General features: G+C 42.0%; 1 protein-coding gene across 5 annotated transcripts in view; it reads left to right on the top strand.

The window, feature by feature from the left end:
- The window catches only part of Znf800 (zinc finger protein 800), a 49,093-nt gene extending 24,878 nt beyond the window's left edge, over positions 1–24,215 (top strand). For all 5 annotated transcript variants that reach the window (XM_075953872.1, XM_075953875.1, XM_075953873.1 and 2 more), the window contains exon 6: positions 23,908–24,215. In XM_075953872.1, coding sequence (XP_075809987.1) covers positions 23,908–24,067 — 160 coding nt within the window. In that variant the 3' untranslated portion in view covers positions 24,068–24,215. The remainder of the gene's footprint in view (positions 1–23,907) is intronic.
- The last annotated feature ends 387 nt before the right edge of the window (positions 24,216–24,602 follow it).

Genomic DNA, 24,602 nt, shown 5'->3' with positions numbered 1-24,602 from the left:
TTATTTTTTTGTGCATTCCTACACACAATACATACTCTGTTGACCTTTTCTAGCCTGTTTTACTTGTAATTATTGTAGGAAGAAAAGAAAAATAGCTTGATGTTGGAGGAGGGAAGACACACTGGAAGTTCTTTACTTATGACCCCCTGTTCAAAGTATGTTTCCCCCTTAATAGTTCTTGTGCCACAGAAGAAGACCTTAGAAGAAGAAAACACATGTGCCTTCCACAGAATTCCTCAGGCCATTATGGAAAAACCTTGCCTAAAGTGGGAGGACCTCGGTGGGGGCGTTTTGTAATAGTAGACAACAGGCTAAACTGGAGCCAGTTTAGATCAAATAAGGTATTTGAAAGTATTTGTTTTGCCTGTTCCTTTTTGACCTGTGCATCTACCTTTTGGATTTATTGTGTCCAAAGCTTTTCTGCATAGTCTGGACGAACAAATGTTGATATGACTTTGTTAGTGCACTTTGAAGTGAGTTAGTAGTCATCCAAAACTGGTCATTTATATTTACACCTGTCTCTGGTTATAAAATTATATCTACTTTAGCTGCTATTTGATCAAGAGTTTTTTCTAAACCAGATGGCGCATGTCTATAACCCAGCAATTAGGAAACAGAGGCAGGGGAAATTTAAATGACCGCTTTAGATAACATTTGATTCTTACTGTAAAATTGAAAATGATGAATTCTTTTTTTTTTTTTTTTTTTTTTTTGATTTTTCGAGACAGGGTTTCTCTGTGGTTTTGGAGCCTGTCCTGGAACTAGCTCTTGTAGACCAGGCTGGTCTCGAACTCACAGAGATCCGCCTGCCTCTGCCTCCCAAGTGCTGGGATTAAAGGCGTGCGCCACCACCGCCCGGCTGAAAATGATGAATTCTTGTCCATCTTTTGTGATCAAGATTTTAGGAAAAAACCAGATCTCTTTTTATGATAATTTAAAGGAATTTTTCTCAAGAGTTTATCTTCCTTCCTAAAGACACCTTCTCTCCTTGAGGGTGGGCAAGAACAGAAACAGCCACACAGTTATACTTCACCTTGTTTGGATTGACCAGTGCAGTGAGAACTGGATGAGGTCTGGCTGACAGTAGTAGGCAGGCGTTCATCGGAATGGACAGACTGACAGGTGGATTTGTTGTTCTTCAAGAAGAAGAACCCCCTGGAAAACATAAATTATTAATTTTTAATATAGTTTTGTTTGTATGAACTGAGCTTTTGGTTTGCACAGGCTGCTTTTTACTGCTGAAAGTACTTCCACATTTTTTAAAGAAATTATTTATTACATTGCTTTGTAGGCAGGATGCAGCCGTGGAGGGCTGTGCAGTTTGCTGTGACTATGTTGTGAGAACATGGAGCTATCCTCTAGGTCTATGGCAGATATGTATGGAAACAGACAGTATCATTCCCTGTTGAGACACTGCAAATGATCTTCAGATAGCATCACTACTGACAACGACATTGGAATGTCCCTAGGAGTTAGAAATTAGGTCCCTAGGTTTCTTACTGTGGCCCGCAGGAGTACTTCAGATCCTTTTCTTTTGGAGTTGTGGAAGTTATTTCTCTAATGGACTCCATAGTTTATCAGGATTATGATTTAGCCTTGGTTCTGAGAGTTGATCCTAAGCTAAGCTGTAGGATACATAGTATAATGTTGTCTCTGCTCTTAGACAAAAGCCCTCTTGTGCTCTGTGCTTTTCTTTGCACTCTGGTTTTGTGCGCTAAATATGTAGGATAGGCAATCTTAGAAGCAGTCAGTTGGTTTCTGAAGCGCATGCTAAGATGCACAATGAAAACACGTCTTCTTAAACTTACTAATCAATATTTTCCCATTCTAATTCATCTTTCCTCTCTAATTTGCGTCTTTATCTTCTGAGCTTCTAGCTTTTACCTTGCTTTTCCCCTTCGGTTTGATTTAAAGGAGATCATTAGTCCCAGATAGCTAAACCATTTTGGGGGAGGTAAGGATAAGAGCATGCAGTTCATTTTCTTCTGAAGCGTCAGTGTTTCACACTGAATTTGGGAGGAGGAGTGTCTTCAGCCTTCTCTACCTGTTTTTGATACCATACCTTCAGAAGCAAAGGAGAACTTCAAATCATAGGTGCATCTGGTTAAGGAAAAAGCCCAGAGAGAGTATTTGGTATTTGTATATTTTTGATGTCACAGGCCTGATTTGTTCAAGTTCCTGCAATACCTAACACATTTTTGGTTTTTACCTTGTAACTGGTGCTGGCCTCACATTCACAACTCTCTACCTTAGCCTTCTAGTGCTGGGAGTTGAGGTGTGTGTTACCATGTTTGCATCTAGCTCTCTTCATTATCTCAATATTGGTGAGTTTTGCTTTAGAAAATACTACCTCTATGAAGAGTTTCTGAGAATGAAGATAAGTCTTACTGATAACTAATATTTATGGCATACTTGTGTACCACACACTTGGCTAACACTTTACATGTGTAATGTCTCTAAACTACTAATAGACCTATGACATAAGACCTGTTTCTTCATTATTCCCCATTATACAGAAAGAAAACTGAAGCTTGGAGAAGTTCAGTAACATTAATGCCCCATAGCCACTAGGAAACAGTGTGCACCATTAGTCAACACACCTTAACATCTGTCCATCTTACCAAATACAGAGCGATTCAATACATGGTTATCTTCTGGTAGCTTATGGCAATAAGCCGGAGCTAGACTAGTTGGTAGCATTTTGGATCCACAAATTCTTTCCCTTGTGGCCTTTTTAGATCTACTCTGATGTCCTCTGCCTTTGTCATTTCACCTATAAAACAGCACTGGTGTGCTTTACTGGATGAGTTTTTCAGAAGAGATGGAAGCTACATGCAAAATTCTGAGAACGGTGCCTGGCATGTTACTATAGGTGTTAGATGTTATTTCTAGAAAAGGCTTGAAAGGCAGAGTCATCTGGGAACTTTATCATTACTACTAAATTAAGTTTAGATGGGAACTTATGCATTGGGAGAGAACTTTGTTACACACCACATCTGTTGCGTTTGTACTGAATAATCAGATATTAGGAGCTTATCTTTCTTACAGTTTTTTTCACGTCTCTTGAAAAGATGTTAGGGAGTATTCAAAAGCATGTTCATTATAAACCAAGCTTTGTTTTTATGGCCTTACCCTGTAACCATCCATCTGTTTCCAACATCTCATTGCCATCTGTTCTGTCACACGTATTTCTGATCATGTGCAAAATACCGACTGGGAACAAATATTAGCTAAATTGTTGGATTTTTAAAAATAAAGCCTTATAGATATTTTGTACTGTTTGAAAGAAGTCATTCACTTACTGAAGGAATAGTTTTCAGGGCACACTGTCTGAGTCAGCAATGTCTGGTTACGGCTATGAGGAGATAAGGAACAAGCCCACCCAGTGGCAGTCATTGATGGCAGCACTGCAAACTTCAGTTAAGGCTCTGCCGTTAAAGTGACCTGCTGAAAGAACTTACTCACAAACCTGACCAGCTTGATCTTGTTTTTGACATTGGAGCTTTCCTTGTTACAATTTGCACCTCTGTGGACCTGGGTGATCTTTGATCTTAAACTTAAGAAATATGGCTGTTTTTGTTATTTTTGTAGTGGTGCTGGGAATTGAGCCCAGGGCCTTATTAATGTGACATAGGTGTTCCGCCACTGAACTTTCTTTTTAGCCCTTTCTGTTTTGAGATAGGGTCTCACTCTGTATCTTAGGCTGGCCTGAATCTTCTCCTCCTCAGCCCTTCATGACGATTCTGGTACTCAAATGCTGGTATCAAAACTTGTCTAGTATGTGAGGAATATTTATGGCAAATGAAATAATGTTTAAGTACAGAATGATATGGTTAAATTAGCCACCTCTCAAAATACAAAAGCCCTGTTTTGGATGCTTAGCACTAATAACCAGCCTTCTACCTTGAGTGTTCATATAATCTGTCAACGCTTTCAGAGTATCTAATAATGTTATGTCCAGATGAGATATTATGTAAGAATGAACTTTAAAGTGCATGTAGTTTTCATTATAATTGGGGTTTTGAATATGGAACTTTGTTACTTTCTATCTGGAAATATACTGAAAATAAATTAGCTCTGAGCAATAGAACTGTATCGTTTAGCCAGACATTCTCAGCTCTGCAAATGTCTTTTAGAAATAATTGAGATTCTTGTTCAGTATTAAGGTGCCTTAGTCTTGAACTCAAAGTGTGTGCTAGTTGTGACTGGTAACTTGGATTATGAATGGAGTATCTCTAAGGGAAAAAGAACTGAAGCAGTAGGCACTATGTGCACAGGTAACTGGATTGCAGGGTGAGGTGGGGATGGTTAGGGAAAGGAGCGTCCTCTAATTTTTTTACATAGAGGTAGTTAGGGAAATAGAAGTTTCTGTAGGGGAGTTATTTTCATAGTTTTTGTTTATTAAATATATTGAGTTCCATGGCATGCTGCCTACTGGGTATCTGTGGACATCATGTTGAGAATACCTGAGCATGATCTGTTGTGTGACAGGGTCCAGGGTATGAGGTAGGCCAGGAGGTCTCACTTTCCACAGGATATCTTCATATCTGCCAGTTATCGTTTCTGTGCTCGACTGCCTTGACTAACCTGTGCTTATTCAGTGTGATTCTAAGAACGCCAGTTCACTTAGCACACAGTCTTCACACATGCACTGTGCACACAGCAGGGAGCTTTTAAAGGAGATGGTTTCTTTCTTGTTAATATTGAAGTGTAGAATTTATGACGAAGAGGTTTTATCTTTTGTGTGTGTGCACGTGTGCATGCTGGTGTGTCTGTTTGTGCATGTACATATGCAGGCCTGAGGTTGATAGCAGGTGTCTTCCATGACTGTTTTTAGACAGGGCCTCTCACTGAATCTGGCAAGCTTAGGGGATTCTACCAGTTTCCCCACATTCCTGCCCTGTTCCAAACACGGGCTGTCATGCTTGACTTTATGGAGTTGCGTGCTGGGATCTGAAGTCAGGTCTTCATGCTTGCACAGCAGACGCTTTACCTTTTCCTCAGCTCTCTGTTGTTAGTTTTTAAGGTTTAGCATTCTTTTTGAGATCTGAGACTAGTCATAGGGGTCAGTAACAGTATCTCAACTACAGATGCTGCAAGTAGGTGTGGGAATCAGAAGGCGTGGATGGCCAGCTACCGTCCAGCGTGCCATTGTCTAAGGGCTGGTGTGCGAGTGCGTGTGCACTCGTTAAAGTCAGGCTCTCTCCTTCCTTTTTAGTTGCAAGCACATAATTTTGTTTGACTTGCATCTAGTAAGGAGAGGAGGTTCTTCTGAAAGTTTTATGTGGGGAGTATAAGGGAGAAGGAAGTGACCGGGCCTCATGGAAATCCAGTCAGATTGCCTCCATTAGATCTCCATTAGGTAGGTGAGACAAAAATGGGGAAAATCAGTGCAACCTAGCGACTGGGTGTTGCTTCTCCTCCTGTAGCCCCTCTAAGACTCACTTGAAACACTTACCTCACTTCCTGTCTTCTCAATATAGTTGTAGCTGCCAGTATGTCTGCTTCCTGCCCTTTCTGTACCTTTTAGCTGGTAGCTTGTCAGGCTTGTAAGGGAAAGTGTGATTAGTTAAATTGGGTATAGTTAGCAAATTTTTATGTAATGTTAGGGTTCTTCATAGGCTGCTAGCTAGTCTATAATGTAGTATTCTTTGGACAGATTTTTCTCTGCTGGTCTTGCCATGTGATCATTTTGGACAAGTCAGTAGCATAAAACATGGTCCTGAGCCCCACAGAAGGAAGCTTTTGCTGAGGGTATTGTGCTAGACTATAATAAGAATTGTAATGTTTATAAAGACTAATTAGTTTAAGGGCAGCCCATGTCCTTGACTGTTACATTAATAGTCCTAGCCATACTAAGAAAATGTAGAAGATGGTCCTTTGATCAACACTGGCAGTTCCTTCTAAAGTGTTTGATGCATTTCCATCTTTGACTTTGTAGTGTCACGGAAATCCTGGTATTTTTATGGAAAAAGAGCACTTGTGTTTCCTATAGCAGCATTTATGTTATTTATAAAACAAAAATATTAGAAACTGTCTTCTACATAGGTCTGATGTAGGAATTTTATAAATTAACGATACAGTATATCTAAAGACTTGACATTATATTGCATTTAGTATACTTGGTTTTCTTTGCCTCATTTAATCGGCAGAAACAGTTGTGACTCTTGTCGTGCCCCTGAAGTTGCTATCTGCTGAAGTGCTCTCTAGCACCAGTTTCTGTGTTATCTTTCCTGGCCGTTTGTTGTTCGTTGCCTTTTGAGGGGGCATTACTCTTAACTGTGAAAAGTCAGAGGTAATATCTGTGGTAAAGCCAAGATACAGAGCAGTTTATTAGGTTAGAGCAAACCATTATTTCATGGGGTGGAGTGTGGTGGAGTGCTGGAATTTGATGACATATTTGGCAGAACCATTTGTTAATTTGGTTCTTTTTTTATTGACTTTTATTGAGCTCTACATTTCTCTCTGCTCCCCTCCCTGCATCTCCCCTCCCCCTTCAACCCTCCCCTAAAGTCTTCATGCTCCCAATTTACTCAGGAGTTAGTTTGGTTCTTGACTGTTATCTTATTCAACAATATATCTTTCTAAGTTATGATCTCACTTCATCCCTTGGTCCCGCCTTTCCTTTCTTTGTCCCTTCCTTTCTCCACTTGACATTCCCACTCCTTTTTCTTGATAGACATCAGGCTGTGGGTGTATGAATATATTTACAGACAAGTATTGCCTTGTCTTTGTGTGACCAATGTTGTGTGCTGTACCTGGCACATAACAGGTGTTGAGATGGTTGAAGGACGAAAGGAACAGGACATCATTAATTTCTGGCTTACCGGTAGTCCACAGTCTATCTTGGCTTTCACGCCACCATCTAATTCACAATCTTCTAACCATGAGTTGCTATCAGGTCTGCTACTGGACTTGCACCTGCATTCTTTGTGTGCGCCTCCCAGTTTATGCCATTGCTATCAAGTAATGATCACAAGTACAAACAGAGAGAAGGGCACGTTGACTGCTGATCTTGTAATTAATTGCAAACTGTGAGGATGCTTTTAATAATTTTTTTTGATAATTTATACCTATTGAGTTTTATAAAATACAGCTCACTTTTGCAATAAATGAAACTTACCATCTCTGTTGAATAGTTTTCATATCTGTTCTTCCCGTTACCTGGCTAATCAGAATCCTCGAAAGTATTTGGACATTTCTTCCTTAAACTCTTGATGCCATCACTGATCCGTGTCTCTCTCTCCTACTCCCGAAAGCTTCACATTTGACTCCTGGTGCACGCCTTTAATCCCAGCACTTGGGAGGCAGAGGCAGGCGGATCTCTGTGAGTTCGAGACCAGCCTGGTCTACAAGAGCTAGTTCCAGGACAGGCTCCAAAACCACAGAGAAACCTGTCTCAAATAAAAAAAAAAAAACAAAAACATTTGACTCCTGCTAGCTCTCCTATTAGTGTAGTGCAGACCTTGTCTCTTACATTCTCTTTAGTAATAGTCTTTTAGCCAACCTCTTTTCTCACTTCTGTGCTGTTGCCAGAGCTGATTTTCTAAAGCAAAGGTTCCTCTGTGCTGTATGCCTGTCCACTGCTTGACTAACTTACTCATCCTTTAAGTATCAGCTTAAATGTCGCTTCTCAATAAAATGCCTCTCCCTGAAGTCCAGTATCCTCTCCTCGTCCTAGTGTCCTCTAATATAGAGTTTGTAATCAGCTTATATTATGGATTGATTTGTTTATTGTTTATCTTTCCACTGAAAAGACTGATGTAAGTTAGATGTACACTTCCATGTTTAGCACAGTAGTTGGGACATGGCAGTGCTTTAAAAAGTGGGTGGATGAGAACTTAGGACAAGAGTATTACAGGATCCTAAACTTTGTAACATCTTGTAGACGTTGGCTTAATGCTGCCCTTTCTGATATAATATGGACCCTTTCCTAACCATAGGTCATGACCCAGCCAAGGCAGCTCTAGAGTCACCTTTGTTTCATTCAGGTAATTCTCATTTCTGAGGAAACCCAGGCAGGTAGCAGGTCATTAGATACTCTTCCTATGCATTTTCTCCAGAACTCTTTCTGGGATAGGTAGTTTTGAAGATGGGGCTTGGAATACTCGTGTCTGTATAGGAATTCTGTACTCCCTAAGGTCAAAGAACTTACACAGGGCACGCATGTGTACCTTCAATTTATTTAGCATCTTAGGAGATAATCCATTTAGTTTGTTATTTCTGATGACAGCAGCTCTCCCTCAGGTTCTAGGGCTAACGGTGAAAAGGACTGAATGGTGACCTTTTCAGAGGTGCACTTCTTTATAAGCTGTGTTCTTCCAGGATCATTGCGAGTAGGTGAAGCTTAGAACATACAGAGTAAATCAGTGTCAGTGAGTGCATGCGTTCACTTCAATGATTAAATCTATGTGGACTTTCATTAAAAATTCGTTTCCTAGATTTATTTATTTTTATAAAATGTATATGGGTGTTTTTTCTGTAAGTATGTTTATGTACCATGTCCATGCCTGGTAGCTGCAGAGGTCAGAAGAGGGTCTTGGATCCCTTGAAACTGAAGCTAACAGTTGTTAGCTGGGATTCAGACCTGGGCCCCCTGGAAGAGCAATCAGTGCTCTTAACCACAGAGCCATCTCTCCAGTTCCTCCTCTATTCTTCTCAGTACACTTGAGTGGCACTTTGTGCCAAGAGGACTGTGCCAAGCATTTTAGGGGCCAAAAAATGACACCATCTTGTTATTCACAAGTTTAAATGTAGACTTTTTCATGGCTTTGATTTGGGCTGTGCATTCTAAAGGATATTTTCATATTATATTTCTTAATCATATAAAGTTTGAATTAACTTCCCTTTAAAACTTTATTAATTTTATATCCTTTGTTACAAAGATATCCTTCCTGATTATTCACGTTAGAAATGACTTGCCTGACCTCTTCCTACCTGCAGACCAGCATTTCAGTTCTCCACCTGCTCTACCCCCTTACCATCCGGTTCTGCCCTTCCTTTCCTGACCTCTGTCCTTTGCTGATTTGGGTCACCTTCGTGCACTAGCATAATGACTAAGGCGACAGAACTGCTCTAACGGACTGTTTTGTGCTCACATGGTGGCCACCTCAGCCTGGAGCCAGAGGTTTTCTAAAGTAGGAAGCTCTGAGCCACACTCTTTCTGCAAGACACTGCGGCCTCTTGTTTAGTTTCCCTTGTATTACCTCCCCATCTCCTCTTTGAGGACTTGCCTTCCCTGTCGTAGTAGATGTCCCTTCAGTGCATCAAACCCATTTTCTAATTTTTCCTTTATAGCAATTACTGTAGTGCTTTATACTTATGTGTGTGGTGAGGTCTCCCTAACTACTGAAAAAGCCATTTAAGGGGGCCACATCCATTTGTCCCATGTCTTAGGTGCCCAGTATAGCATCTGCTACACAATATGTGACCAACAGGTAGTATTTGTGCAGGAAGTAAGTTTTGGATGGAGACAGTTTAGTGATCTGCAAAACTGCTCCAGAAATATCCCATGACCATTTATTATTGAGAGAGGCATTGCTAAGTTGTATCTTTATGACTTAATTTAGATTCTACATACATTTTCATACTCAGATTGCATGACACCATTGACAGTTTGCGAAACTGTTTTCTCATATTTTGGTTGAGTAGTATGAATAATATTTCACTATTGGATGATTCTTGCCATGTTGTTAAAAAAATCTCACAAATTTGTGCTAGTGGGACCTTGTGATTTAGAATGTATTTTTTTTTCCAACAAAGAGTCATTGTGGATGGAACTCTTTAGACCAGTGGTTTTCAACCTTCCTAATGCTGCAACCTTTTAATACAGTTCCTCATGTTGTGGTGACCCCGACCATAAAATTGTGTCATAACTTCTTAATTTGGTACTCTTATGAGTTGTTATGTAATATTTGTGTTCTCCAATGGTCTTAGGTGATCCCTCTGAAAGGGTCGTGAGAATTGCTGCTTTAGAGACTGGCATCCTTCTTGGTTGACCTCAACCTCTGTAGAGGGAAGTTATTCATCTCATGTAAAGGAGTTTATATAAAAACACAAATCACCATTTGCCCTATCTTACACTGTAGAATGCTTATAATACTGTGAATACATATCTTATTTTCAAAGTAGAAGAGGAATTTGGTATTTTAAGGAATTCTGTAAAGCCAGTTTCTTGGGTTATGTTAGTGGGTGGTTGTTTAACCAGGATATGAATCTGAATTTCCTATGAAAAACTGAAACTGAAAACAACATATACCCTGGCCTTTCTTGTTTATATACCGTAGTTTCTGGTGGTGACAGCTGATGGTATGCACAAGTTATGTCTTGTCTCACATGCATGGGGCCAGAAGAATCTCAGATTTGGGATGCTTCTGGATTTTGGATGTTTGCATATTAAACAACAGGATACCTTAAGAATGGGATCTAACATCAAAAATGAAGTTTATTTGGGTTTTATAGACACTGTACATATAAGCTGAAGTTATTTGCTTAGTATTTTTAATTTAGTTACATTTTGATTGTGGCCAGGTTTGAAATTTTCTATTTGTGTTGTCATTGGCACTCAAACAATTTCTGACTTTAATTTTTGGATTAATATGCCTGTTGTGTTTTTAAAAATGTTGAAGACGGGTGGTGGTGGCGCACACCTTTAATCCCAGCAGAGATTTAATCCCAGGAGGCAGAGGCAGGTGGATCTCTGTGAGTTAAGAGGCCAGCCTGGTCTACAGAGCAAGTTTCAGCACAGCCAGAGCTACACAGAGAAACCCTGTCGAAAACCAAAAAACAAACAAACAAAAAACCAAAAGAAAAGATAAAAGATGTTGTTTGTAAACCTCCTGTCATTAATCATCGGCCCAGACCCTTTTAGCTTCCTATCATCGGCTCCCATGAAATTGGGTTCTTTGAAATTCCTCTCTTTTGTTTTTTGTTTTGTTTGTTTTGAGACAGGGTTTCTCTGTGTAGTCCTGGCTGTCCTGAAACTCATTTTGTAACCCAGGCTAACCTTGAACTCACAAAAGTTTGCCAGCCTCCACCTGAGTGCTAGGAATCTGGGGAGTGCTAGGAATCTAGGCGTACATCACTACTGCCTGGCTGGGATCTTGTAAATTCTCATCAGCAAAGATATAGAGGTAAATAACTACACATCAGAAGAACTTGGAAGCACAAAAAGAAAATTAGTTTCGTTTGGGGGCTATGATAAAGGACAAGAAGGTCACCAGTATGACTGCATGTATGGGGGGGGGGAGGAAGCTGTTTCCCTGCTACTGATGCGATGTCCTAGGCACACAGTGGAGCAGTTGTTTGCTAGGCCCAGGTAACCCAGATTCCTGACTGATGAACACGCTGGCTTCACGGCAATGGAAGGGTTGGTTACTTGTCAGACAAGTTGTGTCTGGAGTTTGGTATTAATTTCCCTTTTAGAGATTAAATTTGTTTAAACCTTAATGAGTAAAAGATGAAAGAAACTTTAAAATATCAAGTGAAGTTAGTATTACAGTAATTAGTGAATTGTATTTTTTTTTGTTTTGATTTTTAGACAGGATCTTGTTATAGCTATATAGTATGGACCATACTATGTAGTCTAGGCAGGACTTGAACTCAGATCCTCCTGCCTGAGTCTTTCACATGCTGGTATAGGTATGTGCCTTGCTTAACACGGCCTCTCCTCCTTAGCAGTTGTTATCAAAGCCAAAGAATTTCATGGACTGTATTCTACAACTTTCGCTGTTCTGTATCATCCATTCTGAAAACATCGCGAGCTCAGCTTTCTGTGCTTGGGACACAGAGCTTTGCTAGGGTTCCTTCCAGGTACTGTGAGAGAGGAGTGAACTGTGAGGACACAGAGGTGTAATCTCAAGGCACACTGGGGTTGGCAAAGTCACTCCTAATTCCTGAATTCAGCCAGATTTAGATGAAGAGACTAGAAGCTACACTTGGATTAAGTGGAGGAATGTGAGACTAGACAGTGGCCAAATTAAGATGTTATAGACCCAGGAAGTACTTGGAATTATGTTTTCACGATTAGGAGTAGCCATTAAAAGATTTTAAATGGGGTCTTCTCAGGAGAGATGTGGAGTGGAGTGAGAAAATCAATTATGAACCAGCTTCAGCCCCGTAAACGTGATGGAACTTAAATTCATGTAAATGGCAGAATTTAGATAGATGTACAGCTAGCACAATTTCAGGGGTGGAATTTGCGAGACAATGGAGATAAGAAATGAACCCTGATGGTTTCCAGTTTCAGGCATTCTGGTTGGGCAGAATTCTCTAAAGTAGGGAATTCAGGAGGTGGAGAGAGAATGGGTTAACTTTTTGATGTGTTGAGTTTGAGGTTCTTCCCCAGAACATCTGGGTTAGTGGTCAGGAGAGACTGTCCAAGGTAGACATTTAGGGTCTGTTAATGTTCATGAAGATGTGGAAGCCGTAGGCTTTGAAGAAATTACCAGATAGAATAATAGAGTCAGTGTATCTGCTACCTCTTACATTCTTTTGGTTTATTTGGTAATTAGACGACACCTAGCTTCTATGTTTCTATTTTGGTGGTTCATTTGAGAAATGGTGTCTGATGAGAACCAGGTATCTCTATGTCTGCTTTATGTAACAGTGCATTGATATTACCTCAGAAATTGGTACATAGGTTGTAGTAGTGTGAGGAAATGTAGGTTAATTGATGTGTTTTATTCAGAGAGCTTTTGAAGTAAATCTCTGATACTTACTTTAAAAGACCACCCCTTTAAAGAGAAAATTTTATTCTTAAAATTTAAAGAGAAATATTTTATTTTTAAAATAAAACAGTATGTTAAAGTTCTTGGAATGAGTAGATTTTTGTTGCTGTTGTGGTGTTTTCCATGAACAGTCTCTATGTCTCTGACCAGACAGAAATGGCCTGCGATTCAGTTTAGGCAACATAAAGTATGGGCATGGCACAGGGACCTAAATCTGGATCCCACGCACCCATGCTGAACAAGCCAGGAGTAGCTGGATGTACCTGTAACCCCAGTATTGTGAGGTGGAGATGGCTGGATTGGTTCTAGTAGCTGCTAGCCAGCCTCGCTGAAATTGCAGGCTTCTGGACAGAAGCAGAGGAAGAGACCTGGGCACATGCTCCTACACACTCACGTTCATGTACAACACGCACCATATGTACATACTTTAAAGTAGGGTAAAATCTATATGATTAACTAACTAGTATCCATAGCCAGAGTATAACCGAAAAAAGATGCTCTATATTTAAAGACTGAACATTGAAATATGCAAGTTTTATTTCCAGAGCTGCACCTTTTGGGCTGATGAGTTCTCAGATGTTAGAACACAGGGCATGCATTGTCATATCCATTCCTTTGGACTTCACTATGCTTTCCTTGCTTCATCTTTCTCAAGGGAGGACCTAGCAATAAAACCTGCCTTGGTCTTGGATCTGAGCCATACAACAGTTCAGATGGGTAGTTTTGTCCCAAGACGTGAAGGAGCTTGTTTACCCTAAGCTCAGGTCCTCAGGAAGGGACAGTGGATGGCTTTTCAGAAGTCACAGCCCCTGTCCCGAACTCCACTCATCTAACACAGGACACCTGCTGGCCTATCCACTTTTGGGGACTGACTTTAAACAGCCGATTTTAAAGGGAAGGATTCCCAGGAGACTGTGTGTATGAAGTTTCAGTAGAGTAAGTTTTATGGGTGAGTTGTGACCCTAAAACTTAGGCTTAACAATAGAATGCTAACAGATACGAATTTTAAAAAGACAGAGTAAAGCTATAAGATTTACAAAAACAAATGCGGGTAGGGGCTTATAATTTTCTGTTCTTATGCCTTGAAAATGGTTTATGTTTTAACTTTGAATTAATCACTGAATATTAGCATAAAGGCCTGATACCCCATCAATAGCACAAAGCAGACTGCTGTAGCACTGATCTGTATTATAGCTATAACCTTTTACTAGAGTTTTACACATTTAATTTTAATTTTGTGAACACTGACCCTGTCCCTCAAAGCAGGCTTCCCTATACCATCCCCTGCTCCAGCAAAGCACTGGAGTATGATTATGAGACAATTATAAATATAATAGTACGCTCAGGTATTCAAAGAGTAACGAAAACCATAGAGTGGAAGCTCAGAGCACATTTCCTGACCTCGCTTGTTTCACGGCATTTTTATATGTGTTGTTTGTTTCTTGCCTATATGCCAATATTCTAGAGAGAAATTTTGTTTGGAAATATTTTGCAAGGTTTATCAGTGTGTAATCAGTAACCGCACACTTCAGTGTGTAATCGGTAACAACACACGCGCTCTTGGTCCCTCCAACAGTGAGCACCATCCTTGTGTACTGTGTATTTTGCCTATACTTTGTTTCTTTCTTTACCTTTTTAAGATTAGTAGGTTACAAAAATAGAAGGTTTATTTGTTGTAGTTGTTTTAATTTAGATGACTTTCTTTTCTCATGTAGTAAAAACCCAGAGTTATTTCATTCAGCAGGTCCAGTGCATAATTTTAATGGAAAACCGGCACCTCTCGGTTTCCTGGTTTTGTGTTGTTTGGGTGGAGCTGATTTCTGTGTATGAAGGTTATGACAGGAAATAATATGAGGTACCTACAAGAAAACACTGGGAAGGGCTGCCAGGCATTCTGCGTAAGTTCAGTTTCCTCATGTCTTGGGTTCTGCCCTACTAAAGAGTTGGATCTAGGTGCGTGCTGACTTATAGTTGAGCCTACTCAGTCAGTTTCTTTAAAAAGATGATCTTATCTGTATTTATGTGTATATGTTTATATGTAAACAGACGTGTATATACCTGCAGAGGCTGCGTAATGGGTGTTGAGTCGCCTCAAGCCGGGGATACAGGTGGCTGTGAGCAATTGTGTGCAGCACTGGTACCCGAACTCATCTTCTGGGAAGAGCAGCAAGTGCTCTTACTCACCGAGCCGTTTCTTCAGCCCCTAGTTGGGGCTATTCATTCTCTAAAGAAAATGTGAAGAAATAATTTTGGACATTTTTAATGAACTTACTTCTAAGAAGCAGGCCATGAGAAGCTGAATCGTCACCTTCCTACTGCTTCAGTCACCAGCATCACCATAGAAGAGCTTCCTGCTGGTGACTGCCTCACACTGTCTGTGGTACCACCAGCCCTTTGCTGGTCACACACACTCCAAAGCCTGTCTTCCTCCACTGAGCTTCCCACATCTGCCTTCCTAGCTTCACTTCTCCTCTTTGTGCTATTGCATTCATATTAATGCAGCCCTTGGAGGCCGAGACTATCCATCAGTTAAGGTCGTGGTATACATGGTTATAAATGAACAACCACCAGGCCTGTTCTCATTCTCCTTGCCTTGCAAGGAAGCAGCTGCGTGTTGGTCTCCTCATAGTGCCTTCCTATGCACTGCTCTTCCTGCTTCTGTCTTTCCACCCGTCTACGCTTGCTATCTCTTCTGCCATATCTTGGTTTAAGAAGATTATAAATGGTTTTGGGAGATTCTTGGGGTATGAAAATAAAAGGGTGAGCTTCAGCATCTTCTTATTTTAAGGTTTATTTTTAAAGTATCATGAAAGTCTACCAAGTATGTGCATCTATTATTTCTTCATTATTCAGATGTGTATATTGGAGGCTATAGTTTAGATGTGCACTTGGTACAGGGTAGAAAGAAGGGAAACACTGTCAAGTTTGCAAATTTGAATTTTCTTCCAGACTCTTGAGTACTCTGCTGTTTGTACAGCCTTCATGGAGACTGCGGGCAGAGTGTAAATAATCACATGATGTAAGCTGCCACAAAGTAAGGCTTACGGTTTGCTTTTGCCAGCTGGCATTTTATATGCACTTGTTTAACCATAATTCTGTTAAATGTAGATGGAGATGTAAAGACTTAGTGTAACTTCATTTTAAAATGGAGAAAATTGATTGCCCAGGCCGCGTGTAGTTACTGAAGAACAGAAAGGAGCCATCTTGTAAGGCTTGGTGTGTTAGGTCCTGTGTATATCTGAAAGAGCACACCGCAGAAAGGGTGCCGAGAAGATAAGTTTTCTCTCTACCACATCCATTCTCTTATTTTTCCTTCCCCAGAGGCAGGCAGTTACCAGGGTCCTGGGCTTTTACGAGCTGTCTCATGCATGTGCTACCATACACATGTATATATCATCGTAATGCAAATGGTACATATCATTCACAGTTGTGGTATCTTTTTTAAAGGCATGTTCAAAAGTATATCTGGAAATTGTAGAATCCAGGTATTTTTATTTTTTGGTTCATGAACTTTCCACTTACGTATCACTTAGGCAACTGGTGTTTGCTAACCCAAGTGAATAGACTTTAATGAGTTATTTCTATTCTATTGAATCATCTTTGTTTTAATATAATGTACTATTCACATTTCTTTTAGAGAGAAAGAAATCATGGTTGTTGATTTATTTTATAATGAATCATGCTTTTGTTAAAATATTTAGAGAAATTTATACAGCAGTTATTACTGCTAGTTACCAAAAATAGAAATTTGAATATTTACTTTTCTGTTTAAAAAAGGAAAAAAAATGGCAGAAGACTGAGGATGTAGCTTAGTGATAGAGCACTTGCTTAACGTAAGTGAAGCTCTTGGTTCAGTCCCCAGTATAAAACAAAGTAACAACAAAGCCAAAATCTAAGAAGGAAATGGTGGGAAGTTTTAGAAAATTAATTTGCCTTTAGATTTATATAAAAATATGTATGGTAATGTGCAAATAGTTAATCTTAGGGCCAGTGAGAAGCAACACTGCTGTCACCACCAAGCTGTCTGTGTGTGGATGGCACATGTATGCACTTGTGTGGACACGTTCATGTGGGTGCGCATGTGCAGGCTGCAGGTTGGCACTGCCTGTTTTTCCATTGCTTCCTCCGTGAATGAACGCCCTGAGTTCATCATTGACTGGGCTGGCTGGCTGGTGAGCTCCCGGGACTGTTCTGTTTCCAACTACCCATGGCTGGCATTCTAGATGCCCTGACTTTTGCATGGGTTCTGGGCATCCATACTCAGTCTCCACAAGTCACTGTTTTCTGGCTCATCTACAGAGTGACTGATGCTAGAGGACATAGTACCAGATTACTGCACCCAGCCTCACCGGTCCTGGTGTGCGGATGCCACCGTGCCAGTTCTTCAGTTTACACTAGGAAGTATCGGGAAAGCAAATTACAATCGGTTTCTTTTTTTCTTTTTATATTTTTATTTTACTGGAAACAGATTTTTCATATAATGTATTGTGATTATGGTTTCTCTATTCCTCCCAGTCCTCCCCGCCCCCGCCGCCCAACTCCTCCCCCATCCAGATCCACCCCCTCTCTGTTTCTTACTGAAAAACAAATAGGCTTATAAGGGATAATAACAAACCAAGATATAATAAAATAAGATAAAACAAACACGAGCCAGGCAGTGGTGGCGCACGCCTTTAATCCCAGCACTCAGGAGGCAGAGGCAGGCAGATCTCTGTGAGTTTGAGGCCAGCCTGGTCTACAATTGCTAGTTCCAGGACAGACTCCAAAGCTTCAGAGGAACCCTGTCTTGAAAAACCAAAACAAATGAATAAATAAAAAATAAAAAACAAAACAAAGTGGGATAGGTCAGAAGAAAGAGACAGAAGGAAAAGAGCTCAAGAAAAGGCACAAGAAACAGACTCAGACACAGAGACCCTCTTATTTATGTACTCAGTCCCAAGAATACACAAATCTGGAAGCCAATATATATATAAGACCTATTCATCAAAAAAACAAAAAACAAAACAAAAAGCTAAAACTGAAAAGAGAAAGCTCTGCCATGACATGGAGGGAACCTCCAAAGATACTGAATTTGTTGGCCATCTACTGCTGGGCATGCAGCCTACCCTTGGGATTTGTTTCCCCAGTGAGACTTCTTGGAGAAAACTAAGTTTTCATATGCAACTGGTTATCAGTTGAAGATTGCTTCTGGGTTATGGATGGTGTATGTGCCCACTTCTTTCAGTTCTAGGACCCCATCTGGTGTAGACCCCTGCAGGCCCTGTGCACGCTGCCTCTGTCTCTGTGAACTCACATGTGCATCCATCCTGATCCCTGCAGGCCCTGTGCACGCTGCCTCTGTGAACTCACATGTGCGTCCATCCTGACCCATGCAAACCCTGTGCACGCTGTGTCTGTCTCTGTGAACTCACATGTGCATCTATCCTGACCCCTGCAGACCCTGTGCACGCTGCCTCTGTGAACTCACATGTGCGTCCATCCTGACCCCTGCAAAGCCTGTGCACGCTGTGTCTGTCTCTGTGAACTCACATGTGCGTCCATCCTAACCCCTGCAAACCCTGTGCACGCTGCCTCTGTGAACTCACATGTGCGTCCATCCTGACCCCTGCAAAGCCTGTGCACGCTGTGTCTGTCTCTGTGAACTCACATGTGCGTCCATCCTGACCCCTGCAAACCCTGTGCACGCTGCCTCTGTGAACTCACATGTGCGTCCATCCTGACCCCTGCAAAGCCTGTGCACGCTGTGTCTGTCTCTGTGAACTCACATGTGCGTCCATCCTGACCCCTGCAAACCCTGTGCACGCTGCCTCTGTGAACTCACATGTGCGTCCATCCTGACCCATGCAGGCCCTGTGCTGTGCAAATCCTCTGTCTCTGTGAACTCACATGTGCGTCCATCCTGACCCATGCAGACCCTGTGCTGTGCACGCTGCCTCTGTCTCTGTGAACTCACATGTCCATCCATCCTGACCCCTGCAGACCCTGTGCACGCTGCCTCTGTGAACTCACATGTGCGTCCATCCTGACCCATGCAGGCTCTGTGCTGTGCAAAACCTCTGTCTCTGTGAACTCACATGTGCGTCCATCCTGTTGATTAGAGGACCTGGTTCCTTGGTATCCTCCATCTCTTCTGGCTCTTTCCAGCTCTTCTTGCACAGGGTTCCCTGAGCCCGAGGGGAAGGATTTGAAGGGGACGTGTCAGTTAGGGCTGAGTGCTGCAGAGTTTTATTCTCTGCACAATGCCTGGCTGTGTATCTCTGTATTTGCTCCCGCCTGCTTCAGGAGGAAGCTTCTCTGATGACGGATGAGCAAGACACTGATCTATGAGTACAGCAGAATGTCATTAGGAGTCATTTTAGTACTACACATTTTTGTTGTTTTAGTACAGAAGTATTTTCTTTTACCCTACGTCCCTCGGCTATCTAGTCTCAGGTTCTTAATCACAGAAGCAAGTTGGGGGTATGGGTTCCATCTCATGGAGTGGTCTTTATGTCAAATCAGGTATTGGTTCCTTCCCATAACCTTTGTGCCACCATTGCACTTAGCACATCCTGCAGGCAGGACACTGTTGTAGATCAAAACATTTGAGGCTGGGTTGGTGTTTATGTTTCTCCTTTGCTAGTGTAAGCTTAGTTTCTTGATAAGCTCTGAGTCAGCTTAGTGTGACATCTTTCTCTTAGGAACACAGTTGCTACTCAGACCAGACAGTTTAATTTTGTAGTGTCCTCTCATATTGGGCCAGGCACACGGACAATTTTTGCTTTCCTGATTTCTTTACTTAAGGAGGTATAGATTATCTCCCTGAGCACATTTCTCAGACTATAGCTTCATAAAACTGACTTCAATAAAAACAGTTTGAGAAAATGTCTATTAGCTTAGTTTAGCGTCTGGCACGCAGCAGGTGAACGGTAACTATTAGTAAGCACAAGTGCTTTGGGGTCTACCTCGCCTTGTTAGATAGCTATTCTGTTTTATCTTATATATCTTTGATATGTTTCTGCCAATGCAAAAGGCTAGATCAGACTAGATTAAAAACTGATATATGCAGGTTTATTGGGTGTGGCTCCTGGGCAGGTTCACCAGTCCCAGAGAAGTCGCATGCCCATGCTAAGGCAGGGAGGTTTATAGAACTTAGGAACTGGGACGTGTCCAGGTGTGGTCAAGAGTCCTGGCACTTGGGGGCCATTCTTTTGGTCAGGGTTTTCTCTGCATGGGCAGGGTTGGGGAAAGTAGGGCAGACAGGGTTTCCTAGCTTGTGCAAGGGGGAGCAGGAGTTTCAACCAAAGAATTCTAATTATTTTCATTTTTCCAATTCTTTCTTTTCATTTGCTTCCTTACTGTCGGCCCTCTGAACCAATTAGGGCAATATCATTTCACTCTGCATTTTTTACAACTATTTTGTACTTAAGATGTTTATTACTTTAAAATTTTAATTTCTTGCACCCAAATACTATATTATCCATGTTTCTTCCATCTACAATATTAATTTGTTGGGATGTGTGGTCTTAATGTTACTGCTTGGCTTCATAATATATTTGACTTTGTGTTTTATTTGAGTAGATGTTGGTTATGACTTCTTCCATCTAATCACGCTCATTTTCATTTCAAGCTGTGATTTAATTCTCTCTTACATAGTCGAGAATTATTTTTAAGATGGAGGCAGTGTCTTAATGTAGGGCGCTGGCCATAGTGTTGGGAGATAATGATTGACAATCTAGGAGTAGAGACAGAAGGTTGGTTAATTTAGCAGACCACAACGACATCGCTGATCTGGCACGCACACAGTAGGCCAATCAAAACCTTCTGTATGGATGTGGATACAGGAAAGATGGTTCAGAGGACCAGCCAGTCACCCTATCCATGTAAATGGTGCTAGTTTCCTGCTCCACCCATCGGGAGGATGGACTTTTTTTTTTTGAGAAGCAAAATAACAGTGGGAAATGGTAATCATTATAGACTGCCCTAGTGTTGTGAAAATACAGACCACTGTGCTAATAATGGTCTCACAGCAAGAATTAGGAACAGTCAGAGATGGAAGAGGAGCTGATCATTTCAGACTACAGCCCTCAGAAAACTTGATGTGTGTGTGTGTGTGTGTGTGTGTGTGTGTGTGTGAGAGAGAGAGAGAGAGAGAGAGAGAGAGAGAGAGAGAGAGAGAGAGAGTAGGAGGGAGAGAGAAAATGAGAACTTGGATAGTAGGAGAGGCCCCTCTTAATGACAAGATGAGCACGCAAATGGGAAACATTTTTAAGGGAATACGAATAAAATATTTGGACTCAAATTTTCTAAAATAACGGTCCATAACAGAAAACCGATGCATGTTTTTCACATACCGTGGAAAAGGCAGGCAGCGGTGCTGTTCTTCTTTAGCACAGACTGGAGTGGAACTTGATGCCACTCGGTGCATCCATGTTGGTTCCGTGTCTGTTTTAGGGTCAGCAAATACATTCGTTTCAGAACTGTGTAAGTCGGAAGTCTGCCAGCACCCTCAAACACCATTGCTCCAGCTTTCACTCCCGCTGAAGTCAATACTACAATGGAAGGAAAAGGGGCACAGGTCAGACGGGGCACCTGCGATGGCTTTCCGGGTTGCCGAGCCAAGGACTGACACACATTATTGTTCAGCAGCAGCCAACAAATAGGAGCAGAATATATTTTCTCTGTACCACAGAAACATTTTCTGACTTAGCAGAGCACTTGTTTGAATTTGATGGGAGAGGATTTAATGTGTGTTCATTCTAACAAGAGTCTTGGGGGAATTTGGTTGTCCCCTTTATACAGACTAACTTATTTTGGCAAGAACACTGAAATCCTGTTTGGGCTTTACAAACCTTGGTGAGTCAAGGTTTTTAGTACTTGTCGCCTCGGGGGGAATGGGTCAATTGACTGTCAAGATGAAGGACATTTTGCTGTAATACAGGCCAGACCTCAGATTTAACTAGTAAACCAAATCTCATCAGGACTTAGTACTGATCAGCTAAAACCTTTCACATTACAGGAGTCCCCCACTCCCGCCGCAGGAAGCATTCTGAAAAGTAGCCTTGTGAGGGAAGCAGCTGTTGTCAAATGTTTGCATTCGGGAAGTCAGTCTCTAGGCGTTTCTGTTGAAGCTGCTGCAGGATGACATTTTTAGGCAGAGCCTGAGACTGATCTCTGGCTCTCTCAAAGGTTAACAGCTATTGATTCACCTAGTGTGGAGACAGTGGGATGCTGTTATGAATCTGAGCAAAGGAATGAATGGCAGGAAACGAGAAGGCCATCTGGAGAGTGTGAGAAGAAAAGCCTTGGCAGGTCTGCAGAGGTTCAGGTTAGCCTTGGCGTCTGACGCATCCTAATAACGAGAAACTAGTTTTCCAGGTAATCCTCAGAAAAATGGGAACCTAATGACATTTATTTGTTGTTACTGTCTTAGAAAAGCTCCTGAGACATACCACACATTCCAAAATGTTAAATTCCATTGAAATCAGGGCTGGCGAGATAGCTCAGTGGATATAGTTGCTTGCTACCAAGCCTGACAACCTGACTTCCATCTTTGGAACCCGCTGGTGGCAGTGCAGAACCAACCCCCAGGAGTTGTTATTAGACCGTCACATGCCCTGGAATACATACACAAAGTGAATAGTTTTTAAAAATTAAAAAATAACTCACTTTGAATCATTTGGTGATGGGAAATTAATTAAATTTTTAAGAGCTAATGCTTTCTTCAAAAGTTCTTACAGCCTTCCTTTTGCTCAGGAAGTTAGTTAACACCCATGTTTGGCTTCTTAGGATTTGTTCTCTTTGTAAATTTTATTTCTGGTATGTGATTTTTTTTTTTTTTATTAAAGTTGTGCCTCTGGACATGATAATTCTATCCAAAGCCTTCCGAGGCAGGAAACTTGCAGGGGAGTATGATTAATTATGTCATCAACTTAAGCAACAAAGCGCATTCCCATAAACACCCAACCTTTGATTTGCTGAAAACCACATAAAACCCATCTGACAACGCTGAGGCCGCTTTAGTCTGAAGTCGTTCTGACGCTCATGTTACAATGGATTGTCTAATAGCAAAGCCCTGGCATGCGTCTGTTATTCCTGTCGTAGCAAGACAGTTCCCCGCGGGACGATAGCCCGTAGTTCATGTAATATTTTACTCTTTCTCCGATTGAATGCTTTCAGATACCGGGAACATTACTGAAACTGAAACACTGGTATTATCTAAAATGCTTGTTTCAAAAGTATGACACGTTTTTCTGTTTTTGGCATACCATGTTCTGAAGTCTGAGGAAATTACAAGTTGAAATTAGCCCGTGAAAAGCCCAGGAAACTTTTTTTTTTTCCCAAGTAGAAATGACTAGAATAAAAGTCTAGTAAGTCTATAAGAGACCGTGGTTTTGATTAACTGCGGAAAGTTTAAAGGATAAACTACCCTGTAGTATTGTGATTAAGACAGAGCTTAGGGAGAAGAGAAACCATCTCCGTGAATCCAGTGTTTAAAAATCTCTTTATGCCTACCACTTTGCTATCCTCTATAATCGTAAGTGGGATAAAATTTAAAAATCATTAACTTTTATTTTAAAAGTGAAATATACTTATTGTATAATTTTGGAAGTCACAAATAAAATGAAAATAAAAACTACCTGCAGTCTACTACTTGAAGAGAACAACACACGATTGTGGCTTTTCTTCATCATTTTATGAATTTGTGTTGTCTGAATACACAGGTACATATGCCCAGCTCTACAAATGCCAATGAAATAGATTTCTTCATTGATCACTTTCTCGCATTGTTAGGTATTGTCTCACAGCATTATTTTATTAGCAAGTTAGTTCGCAGTATAAGATTATAATACTTTATTGTTGGATATGAAAAATTTCCGATTTTCCTTCCTCCCTTTTCTCCATTTTCTATTACGGATGTTGCACTGAACACTCTTTGAAATTGTATTTGCATTCATTGCTATTCTTTGAGGGGTCCATTTAAAAAAGAATTTCTGGGTCAAGCTCACACCAGGGTTTGGTGACTGCATCCCTTGCCCGTCGCGGGGTGCGGTGGGTGCCGGGCTCCTGCACGCAGCTTTACCTGGTGGGTGCGGGGGACGCGGCGCCTCGGTCCCGGGCCGCGCGGTTCCCGCTCGTTGCTAACCGGCGTGTCTTTGTCTTTCCTCCCTGGGGTCCGCTGCGCCCGTGGGGGCCGAAGCCTGGCGAAGCCGTCGCCCCGCAGCGCCGCCATCCTGCGTCCGCCCGCGGGCGCCGTCACCACGCGCCAGGCCGCCTCCAGCTGCCGCGCCAAGCTCCGCGGCGCCGCCAGGGAGCGCCAGCACCCGGCGCGCGCCCTCGGCAAGTCGGCCGCCCCGTGACGCCGCCGCGCGCTCCCGCTCCCGCGGCCGCGCGCCCCGCCGAACCTCCGGCCAGGGCCCGGGTCTCCTCTGCAGACGCCGCGTCCACGGCAGCCCCGGCGGCGGCGTCGTCGTTGCCAGCCCGAGCTCCTGCGCCCGCCTCCCCTGCCTGCCCCTCGGGACGCTGGGCCGCTGACTGCTGCGTGACACGCGTTCCTCCAGGCCGCCTGCGAAATCCCGGCTTCTTTGAACCTCTCACCGCACACAATTCCTTTTCCGTATTTCTTGTACGGACTCCCTGTTCCCACACAGATTCTTCTCATTATTAGCCCTTCGAAGCCAGCCTCGTTTTCTTCACCTTCAGGCCTCATTAAGCTCCACCTCCCACTCCCATCTCCAAGAGGATTCCTGTTTGTCCAAATTCTCGTGGCTCTGGGGTGGCTAACAAACCAGAGTTGTATCAGGCACAAACTCTAGTTGAACTCGAACATTAGGCTTTCCCCTCCCTGTAACTCCAGCTCCAATTACCCTTCCTCTCTTTGGAATCTGTCCGTGT

This window comes from Microtus pennsylvanicus, chromosome 19 (assembly GCF_037038515.1).
Source record: "Microtus pennsylvanicus isolate mMicPen1 chromosome 19, mMicPen1.hap1, whole genome shotgun sequence".
NCBI classification, from domain to species: Eukaryota; Metazoa; Chordata; class Mammalia; order Rodentia; family Cricetidae; genus Microtus; species Microtus pennsylvanicus.
Note: the sequence above shows the minus strand (reverse complement) of the source record. Positions and strands in the feature narration are given on the sequence as shown.